This window comes from Pseudorasbora parva, chromosome 9 (genome assembly GCF_024679245.1).
Source record: "Pseudorasbora parva isolate DD20220531a chromosome 9, ASM2467924v1, whole genome shotgun sequence".
NCBI lineage: Eukaryota > Metazoa > Chordata > Actinopteri > Cypriniformes > Gobionidae > Pseudorasbora > Pseudorasbora parva.
Genome location: NC_090180.1, coordinates 36,264,612 through 36,290,228, shown reverse-complemented (window position 1 = coordinate 36,290,228; position 25,617 = coordinate 36,264,612). Strand labels below are relative to the sequence as shown.

At 39.0% G+C, this 25,617-nt stretch overlaps 1 protein-coding gene across 3 annotated transcripts in view; it reads left to right on the top strand.

Annotated features, from left to right (window-relative positions):
• spsb4a (splA/ryanodine receptor domain and SOCS box containing 4a) overlaps nt 1-22,561 on the top strand; it is a 105,057-nt gene extending 82,496 nt beyond the window's left edge. For all 3 annotated transcript variants that reach the window (XM_067453268.1, XM_067453266.1, XM_067453267.1), the window contains exon 3: nt 21,261-22,561. In XM_067453268.1, the coding sequence (XP_067309369.1) occupies nt 21,261-21,388 (128 nt within the window). In that variant the 3' untranslated portion in view covers nt 21,389-22,561. The remainder of the gene's footprint in view (nt 1-21,260) is intronic.
• The last annotated feature ends 3,056 nt before the right edge of the window (nt 22,562-25,617 follow it).

Sequence of the window (25,617 nt, the reverse complement as noted above, 5' to 3'; positions counted from 1 at the left end):
TGTGTGTGTGTGTGTGTGTGTGTGTGTGTGTGTGTGTGTGTGTGCGTGTGTGCGTGTGCGCGTGTGTGTGCATGCATGTGTGTGTGAAATTGAGACATTTAACCTTTCTGTATAATTTGAAATTCAATGTCTTCATTTCAGAGGGATGAATTCATTTTGCACCCACCATTAACGGGGCGGGCGTATTTTGACATGCTATTTACATTATTTTAGCACAGAGGAGTTATGCAATTTGGATTAAGGTACAAACACTCCCCAAAATTTTGTACTGAAAGCAATTTGCATTCAGCAGATTACAGATGCTTCATGATTAAGACGCTTAAATAAAGTGCCAAAGTGGTGCAACTTAAGCCCTTTCACACAGATATTCCAGAAAATACCCTGATAATGTGTCTCGGGATTTGTCCCAGGGTCGTTTGATTTTGGTTTATTCACACTGCCAGTGATTTTCTGGAATCTGTGTGTGCGTTCACACACATCCCATATTCCATGAAGACGTGACATTACGATGTGACATTACGACACCCCTTACGGCATTGGTCCTGCCTTTTTGTTCACACAGGGCATGTTCGAGAAATTATCTCGACAATATGTCCGGTTATATGTCTCCATCCAAGGATTGATTTAGGGATCAATCTGGGGATGTGTTTGCCTTCACTGCTAGGCACTCTAGCAATTATGGCAATTTTCTGGGATCCACGCTCTGTGAAAGAGGCTTTAGTAAATTCAACCCAGTCTGTTTTGTGTGTTCCTCTGCACATCACAACTTGACTTGATCTGTCCCCTTCATGTAATCTTGCCTACATCTGGCTATATGTTTTCTTTTTCTCAGTATGTCCCGACAGATTTATTTTGTCTTGGGTATACGCTGGTGGAGAGTGTCTTGAGTTTCACGTCATTGTGTTATTCCTACAGGGGGATTCAAATATGAAGCAGTGTATTATCCTCTTCAAAACAATATGGCTCTCACGGTCACATACTGCTTGTGTTCCTCACATCCCCCAGAAACTCATACTCACACGTAAACACACACTGTCCTGTTTTGTTTCAGAACTCTGTTTCAGTGCAGTTTCCTGGCTACTTCCCCAGACTTTTAACATCTGGTTTTAAAATCCGACTGAGGTGATCAGATCACGAGGGTCCATGGGGGCCAAAATGTTGGTATTTGTAGTGTAAACTCTAATGGATTCTGATTCATACCGGACAGCAGTAAAGGACCACCTACCACCGTGCCAAAACAAGCACTTTAGACTTTGCTTGCTCACTACGGCTTTAAAATGCTTATTCGTAAGTCCAGTTAATACAGGTTCAAGACTAAAAACCAAAATGTCGCGTTTTGCACTGTATCTTTAATTCAGGGGCACACATCTGATGACAATGCGCATATCAGGTTGAAGAAGGTCAATTGACCACTAAAATAAAATCAACTGACATAGATGTTAATACAATGGGGCCTTGTTGAAGTGTCCCTTCCCTAATGATACTCCCTCCGGTGGACATCACTTTTATAGACTTGTATACATTTGTCATAAACGGTCAAACCAGATGCATTACTATGGCAAGGTCAATGATAACAGATGCATCTACAGAGCTCCGCTAGAGTGGTTAGAACACTAAGATTTAATGGGTATGCCATTTGTCACGGTAAATGCCACTAAATGTCAAGGTGGTGAGCGCTTGACAGCTTGTATGGGTTTCGTACTAGTTTGCTGCTTCATTTATTATGTCTAATATTGCACAGACCTTCTCTGCCAGTGCCTGTGGGCTTTTGCTGATTGCTGCGTCATTTTCTCTAATGCATCTGTGTACTTTATGCACCAGTCATGAGGTCTATTTCAAAACTTAGTGAGCTTAATAGGCTGCTGACTTTTAAGGGGTGGGTGGGTGATTTGGAGTGCTTGCAAAGGGAACATCTTTATGTCAGTGTCAATTTGATAGTGTTTATATACTATTATAAGTATTTTAATATTTTGAACTAGCTTATTTTTTATACAGATTACATTTTATTTTAAGTTTTATACATTTTCTGGAGTGCTTTTGTCACTTTCTATTTCTGTTTAGCTTTTTATTTATTTCACTTTTAGTGGTTTACACAAAACCGTTTTGAACTAAAAACGGAAAACGATTTGCGTTTTGGCTGTTCATTTACACATTCAATTTTTTAAAATGTAAACTACAAAAATGTCAATGTGCACATGTGTATTGCATGTTCAGTCTATGGGCGTATAATGTTTCTTTACAAAATTATATCACCAACTGGCCTGACATTGCCTGGCTATCACCAGACTGAGCGCAATTCTAAATTGAACATTGGTCTGGGGAGTCTGCTCTGTATTTTCTACTGCACAAGAGGCGTGATAAACGAGCATTATTCAAATGACTCTATGCAATTGGATAGTCCTTCAACCAATCAGACCTCAAGAGGCGTGACAAACAAACAACGACCCTTCGCTTCTCTATCTGTCATGGTGTTAAACCCGCCAAAAGCGTGCCAGGTGGATAAGCCAGTCTGTGATTGGTTCCCGGAAAATTGTAACAGAAGCAGTAGAAATTAATGTAACGGTTACCAGATTGAGTTGCAAGGCAAAATCAAATATTGTATAATTAGTTATATGTACTAATAATTATAATTAGTACATTGTTGTCGTGTATACATACCCTTAGTATGTTTAGTACTTCAACTTAAACCAATGTATGTTTCTAATTGTCATTTAAATTTACATTTATAATATTTTTATTTTTATTTCAGCTTTATTTCAATAAAACATTTTTTGGAATAGTTTTAGTTAACAATAAAACAGGAGATTTTGACATTTTATTTTAATAGAAGTCGACATTAGCATGTTGCTAAGCTAACTTTATGATTTGTTTAGAAACATATTGATTTAAATGAATATTTTTTAATTACAGAACAATTCGTGTTTAAAACTTTCATTCAATTGGAATTTATTAAACGTTTATTCATCAATTTTATTTCTCAAAAGAGTTTATGATGTTAGTTTCCTTCTCCTAAAGGATATATACAGTGCTTATTATTATTTGGATCAATGTAATATTCTTAATTATCCTAAAAGACAGCATAATTAAGTTTTGGAGCAGCATTTGAGTCATGTGTGTACATATGGTTGGATGATTGATGTTATGGTTGTTTTCTGTTTTATGATTTTTATGTTAAGAATAAAGCAATAAAACTTTGGTCTTCATTGTAGTTTTATATGGTTTTATGGATGAATAAAAATTCAGACTATGATGTTTATAAATGCCCGTAGGCAGTTCACTAGAGTTTGAGACAGACCAAATAGTCTTACGTGCAAAACGCAGACTGGCTGTTAGAGGTGTGTTAATTTTTCAAGTGCTCGTCAAAACAATCTTGCAATTTGAACTTTAAACTTCCTGTGATTATCCATTATCTTTGTGTGGCTCGTCTCTTAATGGGGATCTTTAAACAGCATTTGAACAGTGAAGATGTCAACAGTATGGCTCAGCAAATGAGGGCTAGGGCGATCGTATCAGCAAATGAGGGCTGGACATCTCAGCTGGAGCCATTGCCGCACTGAGGCTCACATGGGCCTTTATGTGTACCGACCATATAAAACATGCATCAGTGCTGCATAATGCATGATTCGACGAAACACTGCTCATTTTCTCATGGTCCAAAGTCATTGCTATTGTGTGTTGTTGCTTGCGGTGTTCAGAAATGCAAGGAAGTGAAGCGTTCAGTACAAAGTGGAAGAATCCACCCAGAACTTTAGTTATTTTGGTATTGATCTAAATGTAATGCTTTAAAGATTTTCTCCCTTGGTATTTGATGTAGCCTACAATGTTTACCAAAGTTAATCACGCAGAAAGAAACACTTAAATGCAGCAAAAAAGAAAAGGAAACAGCAATGGTTCATTGTGTTCTATTATTAATAGCGGTGACGGTTCAGAACACACCCATGACTTTATGACTTTGCAAGAATTTCAAACATTCATTATTTGCCAACAATTATAATACATTGTAACAGTAAATATACACTATATTGCCAAAAGTATTGGGACACCTCTGCAAATCATTGAATGCAGGTGTTTCAATCACTTCAATGGCCAAATATGTATAAATCAAGCAACTGGACATGCAGTCTGCTTCTACAAACATTTGTGAAAGAATGAGTCGCTCTAGGAGCTCAAGCGTGTGAATTCAAGCGTGGTACCGTGATAGGTTGCCACCTGTGCAATTAGTCCATTTGTGAAATGTCCTCACTGCTAAATTTTCCACGGTCAACTGTTAGTGGTATTATAACAAAATAGAAGCAATTGGGAACAACAGCGACTCAGCCTAAGGGGTAGGCCACGTAAAATCACAGAGCGGGGTCAGCGCATGCTGTGGCGCACAGTGCGTAGAAGTCGCCAACTTTCTGTCAATAGCTACAGACCTCCAAACTTCGTGTGGCCCTCAGATTAGCTCAAGAACAGTGCATGGTGTTTCCATGGCCAGGCAGCTGCATCCAAGCCTTGCATCACCAAGTCTAATGCAAAGTGTTAGATGTTGTAAAGAACGCCACCCAATGGAGACGTGCTCTGGAGTGACAAATCACACTTCTCTGTCTGGAAATCTGATAGACGAGTCTGGGTTTGGAGGTTGAAAGGAGAACGGTACTGACTGCATTTTGCCAATTGTAAAGTTTGTGATTATGGTATTGAGTTGCTTATCAGGTGTTAGGCTCATAGACAGTAAAAGAAATGGACAGAGCTATCCCATTGACGTCAACGGCGGAATGTGATGTCAGTATAGGAGCACTCACTTCCTGATGGCTGAGCGAACTGCGCAGGCTCAGACTGAGCTTGACAACATAGATGTGACGTGAGCCTCCTGTCTGACAGCTGTAAGTCTTCTAGTAGTTGTGGAAAGTGAAAGCTGAATCACGTTGTTTAAATATTTTCTCCCGTTGCTTTTGGCTCACTATGGGCTTCTCCCCATTCTTCTCCCTTGACTTTATTAGACTTTATGTCTCCACACCCCCCCGACTGTCTCATAGACAGTAAAAGATTGCCTGCGAGCGTCTCCTCAGGTCTATACGGTAATTTCTCAACTGTGCGACAGAGTCGCGTTGGTTATGACGCAATCGTTAGCCTATTTTTACAAAAACAGCTTCTGCAGGGCGATAGTGTAAGATACAAGGTAACGGAGCCTTTTATGCATTGTCGTGTTTCTTTAGAAATAAACAATGGACAAATGGAGTCTTTAAAAACCTCAGATGTAAAGTTATTCACTGTCAAAGTGACTCAAAAATGAATGGGAGTCAATGGGATGCTAACAGCAGGTGATGGCTTGGTTAGCAATGGCCGCCCCCATGGGTGGAACGCTTTCCGAGTGCTAGATTACCCCCTTGGTTAGGCTTGGCTCCGAATTCGCGTCTGTTGTGTAGGGAATGTCACACGCGAATGAAGCGAATTTGACGCGCGAATGAAGCGAATGAATTCAAAATGTTCACGCGTCCAACTTCGCGCGAATAGCGCGATTTATTCGCGTCATTCGCGTGCGGTGTGAACGCAGCATAAGTTTCAAGTGAAAGGAACTTTTGATGTTTCAGCATACCAATACATTTTGGACAATTTCATGCTCCCAACTTTGTGGGAACAGTTTGGGGATAACCCCTTCTCTGTTCCAACATGACATTTTGGATTTCTCCATGAATCTTCATGAATTGCGCACCAGTGCACAAAGCAAGGTCCATAAAGACATAGATGAGCAAGTTTGGTGTGGAGGAACTTGCCCATAAACAGACTCCTAAACTTTGTGGAAAGCCTTCCCAGAAGAGTTGAAGCTGTTATAGCTGCAAAGTGCTGGCTAACTCTGTTATTAAAGTTAATGTGCATGCAAAGGCAGGCATCCCAAAACGCCCTGGAATTGTAGTTTGTGGGACTCCTGAATTCTCATGAATTCATATTGGTCCTTGCACCAAACTGTTGAAGGGAGATGGGATGAAGAGATGAGAAATGTTGTGGACTGAATACTGATAGCTTTTTGGAGATGCTCCAGACATATTTGTCCCACAGTGAGAATGAGAGACACATCACACTCATAATCCTCTGAAGGTGACTCGTTTTGATCCACATACTCACAAACGCAATCCTAAAGCGAACAGACACGAATCTCTCTGTTCCTCTTTCTATGCTCAAACGCAGTGGGTGTTCCATACTCACCTTTGTTGCTCCGAGGGAAAGGCTATTTTAAGTTAGTCCACCCCTCTCTGGAAGGAAGCAATAAAATTGTAATGCTAATGAGCGAGGTGCAGAATTAATATCTGAATGATTCAGAGTTTCCTGATTTAGAATAATGAAAGTGGGAAGCTTTGAATTTGCTTCTGGTTCTGTTCATTTATAGCCACGGGTCCACAGAGAAGAGGATGCCTGCTCTTCCCGCTGCGCCCTGTGATTCATTACCTGCGGCAGACATTAGCATGTAGTGACTCATTTATGTCTTAAATCGACTATTATCTAAGTGTCTAAAAGTCAATTCTCCTGCTGGGCCATATTAACGGTTTGCTGATCTGGAATATTTGAAGTTGTGAATTACGGCTGTCATGGGCATCGGTGCTAAACTCTCTCTGATTAGGCAGTGTGATCAGGTCTGCTTGATGTATTGCTGTTCAATTTTACCCTAATGCGTTTTTTCCAAAAGTTACGCTTGGAAAAGGTGGAATAATTATAAAACAAAGATGAAAATTCTGTTTTTGTTTAATCACCCTCACATCTTTCTAAACATGAATGATGTTATTTCTTCCAAGAAGCACAAAAGGAAAAATATACTGCAAATTGGCCAGGCTGCTCTGTTAGATGCAATGAAAGTGGATGGTGGCCACAACTGCTGATCTATATTTAAAGCTACACTGTGTAACTTTTTTAGTTTATTCTTAGCTAAAATCACTTAGTTCTTTCAAAAATATATGTGCTCATTAATGTATATTTACTTCTTTCAAGTAATAATGTATTCTCGTAATTTTATAATAAACCATTGAAAATACATACGTGTTAGGGGTTCGGATGGCGGTCGCCATGTTGCTCCTCCATATTGAAAGTACATTTGCCAAAGAGGGACATACCCGTAAATTCAAGCTTCGCTTTTCGCGTTTTTACACTCGATGGCACCGTGTCGATTGTGAAGAGGAGGATTGCTTAAGACTGCTATATGATGATGGAGGATCACTCTTAAGCCCCTTTCACACTGCACGTCGGACCCGCAATATTCCCGGAACATTGACAGGTCGCCTTCTGTGTGAAAGCAACCACGTCCTGGAATTGATTACCGAATTCGACCCGGGTCGGGGACCTAGTAATATTGCGGGATATGTATCACAGTCGCCAAGGAAGCGGAAAAGAGAATTAAGACGGCAACGCAACGGGCAAATCAACAAGACAAAGTAAATATTGGAGTGGCCTTTCCAAGATGGAAAGAGCTCATGAGGAGCAACGATTTTAAAAAGGACGCCAACGTTGCCTGCTTTCTTCTCGACAGGTAATATTAATTCAGCCTATTTGTGTATATTGGAAGTTTTATTGTTGCTTGGCTAATTATATCATGGTGTGCTGTGCATAACACTAGAACGACGTCTAGGATAGTTTTCCTCGCGTCAATGATGAAAAAGTATTGTTTACCTTATAACATAAATCCGTGTTCTATGACGGATAACATGAGATTAATATTTTAATTGCATTATAATTTGTTTGCCTTACGCTAGTGATGTTGTACAATATACAGAATAACGATAGCACTGTGATAAAAGTTCCTTTACTAAGATTAGCTTGCATTCGTCTGGGAACCTGATAGCTGATGTTAGCAATGAAATGGTAAAAAATAACGAAAACGTAAAACTATTATTCATTTTACATAGATTAATTTAATCATAGATCATTTGGCAAATTAAATAACTGCAAATTATAATAGTTTTCAAAAGTAACCTCATCACTTGAAGCAACAGTCACCGAAGAGGTCGTACTGGAAGCCATGACTAAAACGGCCACCGTAGGAGTTGAAACGAAATCGAAATTGAGAGGAACAGAAACTATTATTCACTGGATGGTCATATACCTTTACACCGCTAGATGGGGGAAAATATCACACAGTGTAGCTTTAAAGGCAAAATTTTCAGTGAATAGCGACTTGTGTGTTTTTCACAGAAAGCTTTTATATGACTTAGTGCACAGGTAATTGTGTAATGCCTTTATGGTGCTTTTTTTTTATTTGTGGAGCTTGACAGCTTCTGGTCACCATCCACTTTGTAGCAGCTCTGACATTTTTTAATTGTGATGTTACACAGAAGGAAGTAAGTCATAAAGGTGTGGAATGACATGAGGGTGAGTAATGACAGAATTGTCAATTTTGGGTATCTAAGCTATCTTTTAAAATCAGCTCCAAAGGACATTATGCCTTACTTTTCCATTATCTACATAGAGAGCCTTGTGGGTTAGTCATTGAAACTTCAAGACGCATTTGGATCTCTGTATCTGTGTCTCTGTTTCTCTGTTGCTCAGAGGCTACTGGGAACTATAAACTTGTGCTTCCAACTCTGTCTAAGTGCTGTTGGGAATCTGTAGGCGGATGGTGTGTTTCTGGCTCCTACACGTATGCCTGTGTATGCTTAAGTATATCTCAGTTGATTTGTAATGTTTGTACTGTGTCTTTAATGAAAGTTCCAGTTTTAAACTTAACAGGCCTTGCTGGCTAAAATGCATATTACACGTAATTTTGTAAAAATGCCCATTTAGTTTGGATCCATTACATCCTGAGAAAGACTATATTGCCGCACATGTGCATTTAAAACATGCATGTCTTAAGGCTAAACACGTAATATACATGTGCATGATGTCACCGTTTTCACAGATTCACGTTTTTGAAGTTTACACTGAGATGTCAGCGTATCGTTTTCAAACCTATATCAAAGTTTGCATTCCCAGGCCACCAAAACGCTGTTGACGTGTAAATGAACGGCCAGAATGCATTAAAGAATTCGGTTTTTAGTTGAAAACATTGTTGTGAAAGTGTCCCCTAAGTTAATAACTTAGTTAATAATTTCATCTAGGGCTGCTGTAGAGCCAAAACAATCATATTGCATACATTGCCTGTCATTTATCACTGTAAAGCTGCTTTGAAACCATCTGTATTGTAAACAACACTTCATAAATGAACTTGACTATCTGGAAATTTTATTGGGCCCCCAAAGTGGAGGCTCTGCCATCCGTCGTAGCCCATTTCTAGCTTATGATGAATCTGTCTATTATAAAACTATCCTTTCCTGCTAGAGAGTTTCCCTTTGCCCTGCCCTCTGCAACCCCCTTTCATCATGACAAAGCTGTTTACCTGGCCATCCAAAACTCTGCCGCGTCCTCTCGGCCATTCACCAGCTTTAATCTCATCCAAACTCCAAGAGTGAGCAGTGAATTCCGAAGGATGGATCCAGGGAATGAGGCTAGGGATAGGCGCCTGGCTTCTTCCACGATCAATATTCGTCTATAGTCCATTTTGCTGACTTGGTGGTCATTCTGCATGTAGCTGGAGATCTGCACTGCCAGAAATTGATCAGAGTAGTGTGTCTTGGATTTATGGCCTCTAATGGCTCTGTGAAACATTGTGAATAGTAAAAAAAAAAAAACATAATAAAGTAATAGACAGGCATTTTACTATTGCTTAAGAGCTTTATAATGTTTGCAGGTCTGAACACTAGGATGAACAAATAAACCATGGTTTTAGTCAGGGGATAGTTCACCCAATAATAAAAAAAATCTGAGGAAATCTTAAAATTCTTCTAAATATATTATTGTTCAACAGGTTTTGTTTATAGAATGAAAGGCAATTGGGTCCAAATCAACATTGCATGTTGGGGGAAAAAAAACCAAAACATTTTTAGTGATTCAAGATATCTTCAAATATCTGAGTAAATGATGAAAGATTTTTCATTTTGGGGTAAACTATCTCTTTAATAAGAATTCACTTTATGTAGAACAAGTGTTTTGGGGATTTAAACAGGGAGCTAAACCTGGTCTCCAGGCGGCTGTTATTCTGAGGAATTCTAGCTTTGTAAAATTGTGACATTCTTATCTTCCGGAAGATTCTGGTCTGCAGCTCTCCAGAAGGAATGTCTGAAACATTTTCATTTCTGTTCGCTGATGTACATTCCCTGGAGCGCCATCACTGGATGCAGTCAACTAGTCGATTGATTCATCTAATTGAATCATAATAGCTCAATCGTCAGGTGGCTTCTGAGTAAATGTTGGCCATCTCGCTTTTTTGTACATCTTTTGACACGCTAGACTTGAGGTATTTGTTCTTTTCGCTGTACACTATGCCCATAGAGAGTGCACATCTTTTGAAGCGGCAGGGGTCAGGCATGCTGACCTCGCTGCATGTATCTGTGCACAGATCACCGCCTCAGGGGAGGAACTGTAGACAAAGACAGCCAGAGAGAATGAGACTGCGATTTAAAAGACTGGCCCACAGCATCTTGTGAACGCTGCATCACTGCTGACCTTTCTGAGAGCACTTCCAGTGGAAAATTACAGCTTCTGGGACCAATGACTAATGACCTCATGACCTCATCCAGCATGTTCAGTTTATATTCAGTTTTTGAATCCAGTTGTGTTTAAAAATGTTTGAGCTTAGGAAAGGAAAGATCACTAAAAACCATGATTGATATCACTTCCAGTTCATCTGTAACATTACAAGGTGATATGACAATGTAAGTGTCTACTGGTTGAGATTTTGCTATATCTTGTATTTTGCGGTATGTAAACATATCTGTGCTACGCAGGCCTGTTTAATGTTGGTCACAAGTTAGAGCAATAAAGAAACATGCATGGATGAGAAAATAATGTACAGGACTGTCAAGTTTGAGGTAAGGGATGAGACGAGGACTCGATTCGACTTTTTTTATTATTAATAAAATAAAACAAAAACTACCCCAAGGGAGAAAACAAGACTTGATTTGGACATGAACTAGACACAAGGAGCAGGGACATATGACGCACATACGACAGGTAACAAACAACGACGATCTGGCACATGACTGCAAACATAAGGAAAATAAATAGGAAAGGAAACAAAAGAGGGTAACGCGGGAAGACAAGTCGGGGGGAAAATAATCCAATAATCAGATAACAAGATGGGCGGGGTTAGACAATGGACAGGCAAGCAAACACATGATAAGCCATGTGCCCACACCAAACATGACAAACACAAGCACATGGCCAGCAAAGACAAATTGTAAGCCATGTGAAGCTCACACAAAGACAAGACAAATACATGAGTGGCAGACTCAGGGATCTGTCACAAAACCAATAATAAACTAGACCGAAGTATTAGAACCCTGACAGGGACATGCTTGTCTTAAAGTGACAGCAGCCTAACATACACCAATCAGGCATAACATTATGATCACCTTCCTAATATTGTGTTGGTCCCTCTTTTGCTGCCAAAGCAGCCCTGACCTGTCAAGGCATGGACTCCACTAGACCCCTAAATGTGTGCTTTGGTATATGGCACCAATATGTTAGCAGCAGATCCTTTAAGTCCTGTAAGTTTTGAGGTGGGGCCTCCATGGATCGGTTTTGTTTGTTCAGCACAACCCATAGATGCTCGATTAGATTGAGATCGGATTGAAATTTGGAGGCCAAACTCGTTTTTGTGCTTCTCAAACCATTTCTGAACCCTCTTTGCTTTGTGGCAGTGCTCATTACTAATACTGTTTCCATGAAAGGGTGTAAGTGGGATGTGTCAAAGTAACATCCATATGGATTGTAATACCCAAGGTTTCCCAATAGAACATTGCCCAAAGCATCATACTTCATCCACCGGCTTACCTCCTTCCCATAGTGGATCCTGGTGACATGTGTTCCCTAGGTAAGCCACTCACCCAGCCATCCATGTGGTGTAAAAGAAAACCTGATTCATTAGACTAGGCCACCTTTTTCTATTGCTCCATGCTCCAGTTCTGATGCTCACTGTTGCACTTTCAGCGGTGGGCAGAGGTCAGCATGGGCACCCTGACTGGTCTGCGGCCATGCAGCCCCATATGTGACCAAATATGATGCACTGTGTAGTCTGACACCTTTCTATCAGAACCAGCCTTAACTCCTTAAGCAATTTGAGCTACAGTAGCTCGTCTCTTTGATCGGACCTCACGGGCTCCCCACGTGCATCAATGAGCCTTGTCCCTGTCTCCGGTTCACCACTGTTGCTTCCTTAGAACACTTTTGACCCAGTCGTCTAGCCATCACAATTTGGCCCTTGTCAAACTCGCTCAAGTCCTTACGCTTGCCCAGCCACAACTGATGATGATTCAGGATTGGCTTAGGTAGACTCACGCCCGTGCACGTGCATGCGACCAGCAAACCAGGTCCAGGAGTCAGAGCGATGGCATGTCCAATGACTTCAAACATTCGACATTAAAGCAACCAAAACTAGGGTTTTCCCCACCGCAAACTCTTATCACCCAGAAAGAATTTAACAAAATAATATCTAGATATATAGTTGAGGACATGCTGCTGTTGTCGGCAGTTGAGCCGGATTCTTTCCGGGCAATCATTGTGAAAATACCCGCGAGAGAGTGGGTATTAGCCCGCCATAAAAACAAGACTTGAGAGCACTTCTTGTTAAACTGTTTACTTTTGTGAGGAAGAAAATACTTCAAGCAGGCTACAGTATGTCTACCAGTTGTGTGAAGTTTTAATTCAATTTTAGAATTTTAATGTGCACTACAAAGAGTCTAGGCTATGTAATTTAGGCCAATATATTTTTATTATTATTATTATGTTCTTTTTTTGGTAGACTTTTCTTAAGGAGCATCATTTATTTTTAGATTTATTTGATGGCCAGTTAGGAACTATGCTATAAATATTACAGTTCCAAACAATCTATTTAGTTTTATTGTTCCACTATATTACAGAATAATGTATTGAATTTGATAGGTGTCTCTCACATTGTCCCACATCAACATTAAAATAGTGTAGATTAGAGTACAATGTTTTATAATAATAATTTATTCTAGTTAGTGTCTCTTTCATTCATTTAACATTTAATATTGGGGGCATCCAAGTTATTTTACATATTTGAACATTTTAAAAAAGTGTAACACGTAACTTGACCAACACTGGCAATAAATATCGACAGTTATGTACAAACACTTGTCCGTTCTACTAATTTCAACTGACTTGTGAAAACTAGTTAAAAAAAAATCTATATATATTTTTTTTACAGTAACACAAATAGTTACTTTCCCTGGTAACAAGTTGCTTTTATTATAGAGTAATTCAGTTACTAATTACTCTATAAGGTTTGAGGACAAAATGTTCACTTGCTACCTAATATATCCCACCCATTAGCAGGTGCCGTGATGAAGAGATAGTCAGTGTTATTCATTTTACCTGTCAATAGTCATAATGTTATCCCTGATTGGTGTACATTACATGCAGAAAATCAGCATGATATAAAAGTACTTTGGATGTATTCTGTTCACATTATTGTTAGACTGTTATTGATACATGACCCTACTATGTTTTATTTTTTTCATTCAGTAAGTGGTGTCATCCACATCCAGTGATGTCGTCCTGGTATCGTCTTTCAAAGCCATCAAATAAAGAGCCAAGAAGGAGATGCACTGCATACTTTATTTCTAACGTAACAGTGGTAGTGCTTCATAATAATGCGTCTGTGCCTGTGTGTTTCACGTTTCACCAGATTTATTTTTTCCTCTCTCTGCTGTGAAACAGATTACATGTTGTACAACACAAAACCAAATGCAGACACGTCCACATTCCTGGAATGCAATTCCTATTTTTTTTAGCTGTTAAACTTCATATTCTGAAGTATCACTTGCATTAGGCTTAGTTGAATACTTGACCTGGCTAAGTATAGTATAATCCCCTGTTTCATAACTGAATTATTAATGAATGAGCATTTTATGAGTCACCACATTCAAGGGCAGTGAAGTCTCCATCATGACTGCAGCCACAAAATTGTGTTTTAAATACAAGTTTGAGAGGACATCTACACCTAATTATCTGGGCCTGGTTACGCCTGGTTTGCTAACAGACCATTTACGGTTGAGTGTCATCATTACCAAAGCAGCATTTTTTTTTTTTTTTTTTCGAATCTGGTTTTATAATACTTCTCAGATCTCACGCTAATGAAGCATTGCTCAGGGTGGGATGATTATCGAGACGATGTTTGAGCCACAACGCAAAACCCACAGCAGAAAGTATTCATCCAGGCGGAGCTGCTGTTGGTTTGGGTGCTTTTGAAATAATAGCATATATACTCGCTCATTCTGTGGGAGGATCAGAGGCTCCTGGACGTGACCGCCTCAGATCTTTCAATTAATCAGCCGTAGACATTAATCAGTTCACAATGATTTAATCGAATTACACCGCTGGGTTTGATCTCCATGTACGTTTCCTCTCAGGCTTCTTTTTGTAGCCTGGTGCAAAGCTTTCCAGAAGGTTCCACCCTCCCCTTCCCGCCCTGCCGCAGGTCGTAGAGAGTGTCAGACCCCCCCTGTGCGAGGCTGCCTGCCACTGCGGCACCCCCGCTGACTACGGCGGGTGAATTAATTGGATTTTACAAAATGTGATGCTTTGATATTTACTGTACGAATCCCATTGGTTGTCTTGCAACCACAAGAAATAGCTTTTTGGAACAGCAATAATGATCATAAAATTGTGTCGGACTGAAATAGATGCAGTCCTCTCTTTTCTTCAGCACCAGAGCTCATTTATAAGGAGCCTAATGGGGGAGTCTGAGACGTGAAAGAGCTTAGCAAGTGTCATGGAGCTTGACGATTTGTTAAACATGGAAGTTCGAAAGAGGGCTTGCACGAGTCAGATTTTGTTTTACTATTGCTAGTAAAGAAATTAAATGGTTTGGATGGACGAAGTCACCGGAGAGTCATCACTCACAGTAGTTTTAGGTTCAGTTAATACATGCGTGTTTATGGGCACATCCTGCAGATTTTCTGAAGTGAATTTCGTTCATTTGTCTAATATACTATACATGCATCATAGAATTCTGTCATTATTTTTTTGTTATCTGAACTGTTCTTTCTATCACTCAAATCACTATTTATTCTGTGCTGGAGAAATCTTTTTATAAAATGGCCAGAGTGTTGTCTTTCTAAGATAAAAGGGTTAGTTCACCCAAAATGATAATTATGTCAATAATTACTTACCCTAATGTCGTTCGACACCCATAATACCTCCGCTCATCTTCGGAACACAAATGAAGATATTTTTGTTGAAATCCGATGGCTCAGAAAGGGTTCCATTGACACCACTGGCATTTCCTCTCTCAAGACCCATAAAGGCACTAAAAACATCATTAAAAAGTCAATCTTACTACATTGGCTCTACAATAGTTTTATGAAGCGACAATAATAGTTTTTGTGTGCAAAAAAAAACAACAACTAAATAACGACTTATATAGTGATGGGCCGATTTCAAAACTGTATAACAAGTATAAAACATTAAAATCTATACAAAAATTTAAAAAATAGCATGTATAAAGGCATACTAGGTCCCAAGATATCTTTAACGTGATCATGTGACAATCTGCTTGACATTCTGACTCTAGGTTACATTAAGATGTTTATCCTCAGTGTTTGAGCTGAAGGACATCGGAGGTAATTCACTTAAATTTTTATGTTGAAAATGTGTTTTATAATTCTGTAAAAAAAAAAAAAAAAATCAGACATTATGGACACTGTTCACATTTCCAGGGTATTTTTCAAAGGGATTTGCATTTGCTAATAGCAAAAGAAAAAATCTGCAATGATGTAAATATCCACGACTTCCCAAAAGAGGGTAAAGTCACAAAAGGGAAAGATATCAAATTTTCCATCTCTTCTGATTTTACACTCTCAGACGTTACTATATTTGCAATGTTGATTACTGTGAAAATGAATCTTCAAAGTCTGTGAAAAGGAACCATTGCTTTTTTTCCTAGCTCGTTTATAATTGTATTGTTTTTAAGCCTTCAATTTAAGCATATACTGTAGTTATATAGATTTATTATGTGTGTGCGCTTTCTCCGTGTCATGTGGAGATCAAAGCGACGGCTTATGTGTGGGAATAATACCGAAATCTCCCAGCATGTATCAGCCATTTTATTAGGTTGTTCTGAGAGTCTGATAACGCGCACAATGGAATCACATTGACATATCTGAGCCATAATTGCATTTATTGTGTATAACTCACATCAATATGATTTGTTGCCGTGTGCGGCATGTAGGCAGTGCTCTAATGTGATTGAGTAGCGACGGGGCGCAGCCTGAGGATCACAGCGAGTGACAGGTCACCGTGTGTTGTGCATTTCACTGACATGATTACAGACTTCAGACTAACCTTGAGCTTGCTGGCCTTTGCCTCTTCAGACGTGGGCTTGGAAATGGAAAATTATTCCATTTTACTGCAGTAGAGCACTACGTCCGTGCTTTGATCCATCTGTCACTTATGACCCTGACTGTCAGTCACCTCTCTGATTCCCTCCCGCTCCCGCCCACTGGGTACTGCTGGATCCGTCTACACTTGCCATCTGGCTCTTTATGAGACGTGCCGGACTTACTGGTGATGTGACTCTTCGTGTGAATATATTTAGAAGGAAGTGTTTATTGCTATCAGAAGGTTATGTTGTCATTCAGCTTTGGCTGTTGAAGATGTATGTACTTCGCTCTCTCAAATACTTAATTCTGATTTTGGCAAAACACAGCATTCTGCAGAGTAATACGTAAGGAATAATTGACGACGGGCCGGTGAATTATTCAAAAAATAATGCACACCCGAGGTGGTAATGCGGCCATGACACGAACCGGACCTCAGGTCCTCTATTAAACCTAGGGTGTGCATTATTTTTCAATAATTCAACTGCCCCAGAGTCAATAATTCCACTTATACTATGGCTACCGCCAGAGGCGACCAGTAATGAAGTATTTTTACTCTGCTTAAGCACATTTTTCAAGTGTCTGTACTTTGTCAGTATTTTTCTTTGGAAAACTTTTACTTCACAACATTCCATAGCATAGTATTGTACCTTTTATGTTTCATATTGAATATCATTTAATAATTAACTACATTAAAATGTAATAATTTCTTCAAAGTTTGGCCCCACTTTATACTAGGCGGCCTTAACTACTATGCACTTACATCACTTACAAAGTACTTATTGTGTTCATATTGTATTTCAAAACACTTTTGCTGATATTGAGGTGTGGTGATATGGGTAAGTTTAAGGGTAGGGTTAAGTGTACGGGAAGTGTCAACCATGTAAAATGTAACTACTGAAATTAATTACAATTAAAGGTGTAATTACATGCAGATAATAATTGTTTTTAGCACAATGTAAAAACATGCACACAGTAAGTGTATTGTATCAAATAATTAATTAAAAGGTTGGCACATAGTTAAGGCCACCTAATATAAAGTGGGTCCCAAAGTTTTTCTTGAGTACAAGAAAGTACATTTTTAATGTACTAATTAAGTATTAAAGGGAAAAAATAAATAAAACAAATGTTATTTAGTAAAAAACAAACAAAACAAAACAAAACAAAAAACATTATGCTTTGGAATGTAGTTAGTGAAGTAAAAGTTTTCCAAAAAAAAAAAAAATAACCTCACCTCAAAAAATTGTTCAGATGACGCATTTCAAGACATTTGTTATGTTTTGTCCAAAAGAAAAACAAAAAAAAGTTTGTAGGACTAATTTCTCACGCATATAATCCCAAGACACTGCTAATTTAAAAACGTCATTTTAGAACGGACACTTCAGCCACTAATAGAAGACTAATGCCGTTATTATTATATATGCAGTTATAATAGAGAGCGTTATCAAGCGTGTATCAACACTTAACAGTGTTCGGCAACAACATATCTATTAATAGCGAAACGTTATGTGTATCTGCTCCAAGAATAGCGCCGTTATTATCTCACTAGTGAGACACGTCTTGTAGCTTTTAAGTTGTTCAACTATTTGGTTACACTTTATTTTGATAGTCCACTTTAGACATTCGACTAACTATAAGTAACTTTGCAACTAAATGTCAGCTAACTCTCATTAGAGTATTAGCATACTGTCAGTAGACTGGTATTATGGTTAGGTGTTAGGGTTCGGGTTAGTAGAATAAGTTTAATTGTAGTTGTCAATTTACTTATTGTTAGTAGAATGTCTGTTGGGGGACCGAGAAAATAAAGTTTTAGTAAATATTAATCAGACAGTCTACAAATACTCTAATGACAGTTAGTTGAAATGTAGTTGCAAAGTTACTTATAGTTAGTAGAATCTCTAAAGTGGATTATCAAAATAAAGTGTTACCAACTATTTTACTGATAAAATCGTCGTAGCAGCGCTGACAAAACATTTCTCTGTGAGTGTGTCTGTAGGCTACTGTATGTGTGTGCGTTTGAATGGGAGAGAGAGCAGGAGAAATGGAATATGTGCTCTTCGTACATAATAAGATGTAATTTTGTGGCAAAAAAACATAAAAAAAAATAATTTATCGTTTTTTTCTATTAATTATCACATTTATTTGCTTGGTCAGTTTCTTTGTGTGATTTTGGTTCTTTTGCTGTTGTAGGCTGTAGAGACCTTTTGAAATAGATGAAAACATTTGGCGAAGTGATACGGAACTGTAATGCGGCCCAGACCTGCCTGGAACTACTTTAGCATCGCTGAAAACAAATGTACACCTTCATAAAAACCCAAGCATTCAACAGCCCAGCAGCATACATTTGTATAATGAGTGTTAATTATACAAAGATATTTAATATGATTTATTATTATAATAATTGGTAGTACTAGTATGAAAAATATATTTAAAAAAAATAAATTTGTTGAGATTTGTGAACAATTACATTTAATAGAGCCATCTTAAAAGATTCACTGAGTATCAAGTGTTGGCAATGTTTTTTTTTGGGGGGGGGGACAGCTGAATCTGAAAACTTTTTTGCAATTCTGTTTGGAGACACTGGAGGCAGAGAAAATGTGCATCAAAACCATTCACGCTCACTGAGTGCAAAACACGAAATTTCAATTTGACAAGCAACTACTTAAGCATGAAAAACCATTGCTTTGTGCCATTAAATCATTTCACTCTGTGTCAAGGGCTCCATTGGGATCCATTGTTTCATTTTAACTTCTTGTTGTGGTGAAAATTTGCATTAAGTGAGGGCATTACAATGATTATGTCTTCAGTTCAGCTGCCAGGATGGAGGAAGACATAACTCACGACATGTTCTGTGTGGGACTCCATCACAGCTATAAATATTCAGTGTGGGTGCTTGCATTGTGCCAGTGCAGCTGCATAACTATTCCTAACTATTGTTAGTCTAACATACACACTACTAACCATTATCCTCTCACAATCTCTTATTCTGATTGGTCGACGGAAGGGAAGGGGCTCTGACTCTTTCAGCCTTCCTTGTGATCTGATTAGTCATATGGGCCCAGGTCCTGATAAAGACCTGATGGTCAACAGTGGAGATGTGGCATTTTGTCCAGATGGAGGCTGTTTTTCTGTTTGTCGGTATGAAATCTTGGCTGGAGCAGAGTCTGACTCAAAGCAGATGGATGGCGGCAGACTCCTCTGCGAGGCAGCAGCTCTGTTGATGGATACCAAGCTCCGGTGGCAAGATCCATCCATTATTGAACTGCTCTGTCAGCTTATGTAGAGGAGCAAGATGCCCACATGCAGCACTGGATTACGCACTAAGGCTTTTAAAGAAACAGCTTACCATAAAATGAAAATAATTCACGTTGCTCCAAACCTATGATTATCATTTGTCTGTGAAACACAAAAGGAGAAATATTAAAGAATTGTTCTAGTCGCTCTTTAAACTGAATCGGAATAATTTGTTCATGATTTGGTCTGATTTGTAAGCAAATCATTTTTGAGTTGAATCTTTTCAGTGAATAAACTCATCTGGTTCATGGAATCCGTCTGAATGATTTGTTTTCATGAATTGATCCAATTTGTGAACAAATCATTATTTTGAGTTTGATCTTTCAATGAATCGATTGATCTGGTTTATGGAATCCAATTGAATGATTTTTTTCTTCTTCCATGAATTAATGCAATTTGTGAAAAAACATCATTATTTTTAATCTGATATTTTTAATGAATAAACTGATCTGGTTCATGGAACTGGTTTCAATCTGTTGCACATAAATTGATCCAATTGATGAACTAATCATGTTTTGAGTTGAATCTTTACAATTAATCAATTGATCTGGTTCATGAATCCATGTGAATTTTTTTTGTTTTTTTTTTCATAAACTGAACCAATTCCTGAACAAGTCATTGGATATTTTCAATGAATCAATTGATCTGGTTCATGGAAGCCATGTGATTGGAAGTCATGATTTTTCTTCCATGAATTAATCCAATTTGTGAGAAAAAAAAAATGAAAAAAAAAAACCAACACCATTATTTTCAATCAGATATTTTTTAATGAATCAACTGATCTGGTTCATGGAACTGGTTTCAGTAAGTTGCTCATAAATTGGTGCAATTCATGAAGGAATCATTATTTTGAGTTGCATCTTTTTCAATTAATCAATTGACCCTGTTCATGAAACCATGTGGATTATATTTTTGTTTTCATAAGCTGATCCAATTCATGAACAATTCGTGCATTCATTCTTTTGAATGGGATATTTTCAAAGAATCAGCTATTCTGGTTCGTGGAACTGGTTTCAGTAAGTTGCTCATAAATTGACCCAATTTCTGAACAAATCATTCTTTTGATTTGGATCTTTTCAATAAATCAATTGATCTGGTTCATGAAATATGTCTAAATGATTTGTTCATGAATCAGTCCGATTTATGAACACACCATTCTTTTGAGTCAGATCTTTTCAATTAATCAATTTGTCTGGTTAACGAAAAAATGTTTGGTTTAATTTATGAACAAACCATTATTTTGAGTTGGATCTTTTCAATGAACCAATTAATCTGATTCATGAAATGTGTCTAAATATTTCTTCATGAATTAGACTTCTCAAATTGAACTCACTGATTCAGTTCTCGATTTAACAGCTCCCACTTCTAAGGAGTTGTGGACCACTTTTATGATGATTTTGAGGCCTTGGTACAACATAAAATTTAGTACATTATGACAATTTAAATTTCTTTTGGATGAACTATCCATTCAAAGCCTTTTACTTGTTTTGGCCTTGATGTGCACTTGAAATTTCCCTTTGACCACAATTCTAACAGTCGCTTTTCTCCTTCATCTCTTTCCAGCGGAGCCTCTCCCTCTGATGGACCTGTGTCGACGTTCGGCGCGACTGGCTCTGGGACGAGAGCGTCTACAAGAGATTGAGACGTTGCCTTTGCCCCAGTCTCTGAAGAATTACCTCCAGTACCAGTGAGAGCACGGGCTCTCCCGCAGAGACACACACATAGAGGAAGCCTGGGGCGTAAATATAGCGCCACCATCAGGCCGCAGAGGGAAATGTTTACATTGTGGCTCACTGGTGGATTCTTAAGTTAGTTTTTATTTTATTTTTCAGTTTTTACTTTCCTCTTTATGAGTTTTTTAAATTATTGATGGCTTTGGAAGAAGCTCGGGGGACGGTGTGACGCAGGGCAAGAGCGGCTGCAGCTCAACAGACCTGCAGCGCCTCCAGGTGCACGTCTCGCCCTGGAGAATACGACAGAAAGCGGCGTTTCAGAAAGCACATTAACCTTGGGATGCCTTTGAAAGCCCACAGTAATAATCGTTTCTCTTTCCCTGGGTGTAAAGCCTGCGGAGCACAGTCAACTGACACAGGAGCCCTAGGCGGCCGGAGGTCGGGCTCAGCCGCCACCCGAGTCAAAATCAGCCAAACGGGAGCCTAGAGGAAGAAACAAGCCCTGGAAGGTGGTAAGCAGGTGCCAGTATATACGCACAAGACCACCAGGGGACGGTTACATGACTGACAGCAGCCATCTCCCCCCTTTTTTTTTCTGGGATGGATGTGTATTCCTGAGGACACACACATGCGTACGCACACATACGACCAACGATCATATACGGTTTTCACTTCTTTTTGTTCTCTGTGGGCTTGAGTCACTTTTCTATCTGATTTTATTGTCAGTGTGAGAATTTCAGTTGATGATGATTTTATCAAGATGTTTGGCTATCTTAAAATTGTATTTATCAGGTTCTAGTTCCTTTTTAATGAATTGAGGATGTGCGAGCACATAGATATTGAACACTATCATACACTCTTCACATATGGCTTTCTATTTTAAACTGGGATGCTGCTTTTATTATTATTAATATTATTATTCTGTCTGAACGCTCGGATAGAAGTCTGTTTTTTCAGAGGCACACAGTGGAATGTAAAGATCTTGCTAGCGTTAGCATATTTGAAAATGTGAATAAAAGCCAAGTGAATGAGAAGGATGTCATTGATTTTTTTTTCTTCTGAGAGAGAATATGTCCAAATGTGTGTTTCAACCTTCTTATTGAATAAAAATGTGCAGGTTTTTTTTTTCAGCACAGAAGGGCCTATTTACATAACACCACTTCTGTTTCTAACGTTCCTCTGAGAGTTCCCTCCTTTCCCACTTTTCGCTCTCTCTCTCTCTCTCCTGTCTGACTCCCACTCTATCACAGTCTGAGGCTGATCTAAAGTATTATCTAACCTAAATCTGTGAAGAATTGGATCACACTTCTCACGCTCTGCTCGGGTTCGTGGGAGGTTTTTAACCCGTCGCTAACCGCAGGTGTTTCAGTAATTCAGACGTCGTTTTTAATCACTCAGTCATTCACCTAAAAAAAAAAAAAAAACTTAACAGTTTCAGTTGAATAACATTACATGACGTGCTGATTAGTCAATTCATTAGTATATCAGTTTGTGCAAAATAAGGATAATTCAAAGATGCTGTGGGACATAAAATGGCTGTAGAGGTCAGCATTCAACCTGGCAAAATAGTCAAATTCTAGCCTGACAAGCCAGACCCACATCAAGATGTTTGGTCTGGAAACTCACCATAGACAGGGCTCAGTCCGAGGGGCGGGATAAACGGTTGTCTTTCAAACTCCCTCTGCACGCGATAGGATAGCGGTACACCAACCGGAGCAACGACGGTGAAGGGGAGCTCGCTGACTGATTAAACATTCGCCGTATCCGGTCGGCTAAACTCTGAACCATAGACTGTAAACACATCTTCCCTTTTTAAGAATGACTTCAGTGCCGCTCTTTGTTCTTTTCTCAGAGGAAAGCTTAACTCCAAGTCTTCCGGAGGCGCGGGCAGAGCTGATTCGAAAGACCGCCGCCGTTCGCCAGTTTCTGTGTTTACTAGAAGACTGTGTTACTAGAAGCACGCAAACGCAATTCGGCCGTCGTCATTATGGCCCCGCCCGCCGACTCTATAGCCTACCTACACGATGTGATTGGGCCGTCCAGATTCTGAGGAATACAGCTCAGATAGGAATTGAGAGTTGCTAGACCACACTTGCGGGCAAATTAAATTTGCTGCCGCTAGGGTGCGTCTAGATTTCTAGGCTAGTCAAATTCATGTGAACTAGCAGAATTGTAAAAAAGTCTGTTCTGTCAAAAGTATTTTATAATGTTTTTATTAATAGATACAGTCAAACCAAAAAAAAATCAGACACCACATAATGTTTAATTTATGAAAGTGGGGATAGCAAAATGAACTAAATTGTGACATATTTACCCAAAAATTCTTCATACAGTGGATTACCAGTAAAATGTATAAGAATTTGGGACACAAATTATTCAGACACTTTGAACTGACCATGTTTTGCTTACGGGTTTTTTTCTTTAATTGCTAAAGCGAACTTTTTGCATCTTCAGTGGTTTGGATTTAGGAACATTAAAATGACTGCTGTGTTCATTATTACACTCAAGAACCAAACACGCCATTCTGCTCCAGCGTATCAACAATGGTGGACTGTGATGATGATGATGATGACAAAGCTCACTCAGGGTGGGTCTGAGGTGAAACGCTGCTTGTCAATCAACAATCATGGGAGGGGCAGTCAGTCGTGTGACGTCACACGGTCGAACGGCTCAATTTGAGATAGGGGAAAACATATAAGGAGATTATAAACAAAAATAGAGATAGAAAAAATAAAATAAAAAAACACTTGATGGATTTTTATCATTATAGGTATATGTTTGTGTACAGGCACTGCCAACACACATTTCCATACAATCAACTTGTAAATGTGCATGTACCATTATATGACCCCTTTAAAAAATATTGCAGACCCCAACGTTTTAAATGTAAGAATTATTGTATATAGTTAAATGATTTTATATATTTTATAATGGGTTTTAAATGTGTGACCTTACAAAATAACTCCGTAATCCAGCTTGAATCATCAAATCAGTGCAAATGCTGAAGAGAAACTCCATACTGTTGTTGCACTTCTTCCGTTATCAACAAACTTTAAGTGGCTTTTTTTTAGGTAATGGATAATGCATTTACTGATCTTTGCTTCAAATAGCGTGACAGGGTGATTTGGACTTATCTTGCCCTGATTTAGTGTATCTGGACATGTTTGGACTGTCGTATTGGAAATCAATGTTAGACGGCAAGACACTGTTCTTCCGCGCCAGCATGAAAATGCACTTTTTTCTTGGCTTCTCTCTTTCACGTTTGGAATCGGCTCAAATGTAATTGAATAACATGGATCCGAGAGCACAGGTACAGAGATAGGGCTCTGATCAAAGCATCGAGACGGAGAACAAGGCGCTGTGGTTTAAGCCAGGACATTGATCCTCCCTATCCTCTGTTTTCTCACAATCTGGTCTTAAATCTTTAACAAACATGTTTAACCAAAGGGAACAGGCTGTTCTGTGTGTTCCAGCCTTGAGAGAAAGGCCGAAGTGCCTGCGTTTGTGTACAAATACTTACGAAGCGGCTTGGGAATCACTGGTTGTTTATGTTTTATGTCCTTCATTATTAGCAGGTGACTGTTGAGCTCTTGGAAATTCGTATTGTACTGACTTCCTCCCAGTGTGATTCTCCGTATGCTATGCAGGCATTGGCTATTTCCTTGACTTACTGGGGTGTAAATAGGAGGGCGAGAGCTCATCCACCACTGAGAGGCCTTGGGAGACGGGTGTAAAAAAGAAAAAGCGAGGCTTCCTTGATTTGCTTCCTTCCCTGTGGGTGTGAGGCTGTTGTGTGTGTGAGAGAGAATGAGGGTATAAATAGGGAGCCGGTGGCAGTGATGCTCTGAGGAAAAGATCTTCGTGTCCTAAACGAACTCGGCTTCCACATGCAGGTGCATCCTGGCCTGTGCTGGTCACAACATCACTGAGGGTGCAAGAAAACAGTGCCGGCTAAGCTCTCCTGCTAAGAAAACACTGGAGACGGCACCTTTTGTTGTGGTGTTCTTGCTCCAGATTTCCCGTTCATGCACCAGAAGTGGACTTCTATTCAAAGAGGAAGTCCAGGACAACTGATTGTTTCTTTGAGGGACAGTCTGGACGATAAAAATAACTGTGGTAATTTACATTAAAGGTGCTCTAGAATAATAAAAAACAATATTTTAAATTGTTCTCTGATATTTACATAATTGGGTATGTGGCTTATTTAAGGTCAAAAACTGTCCAGGTACGGTTTTGCAGGTCCATTT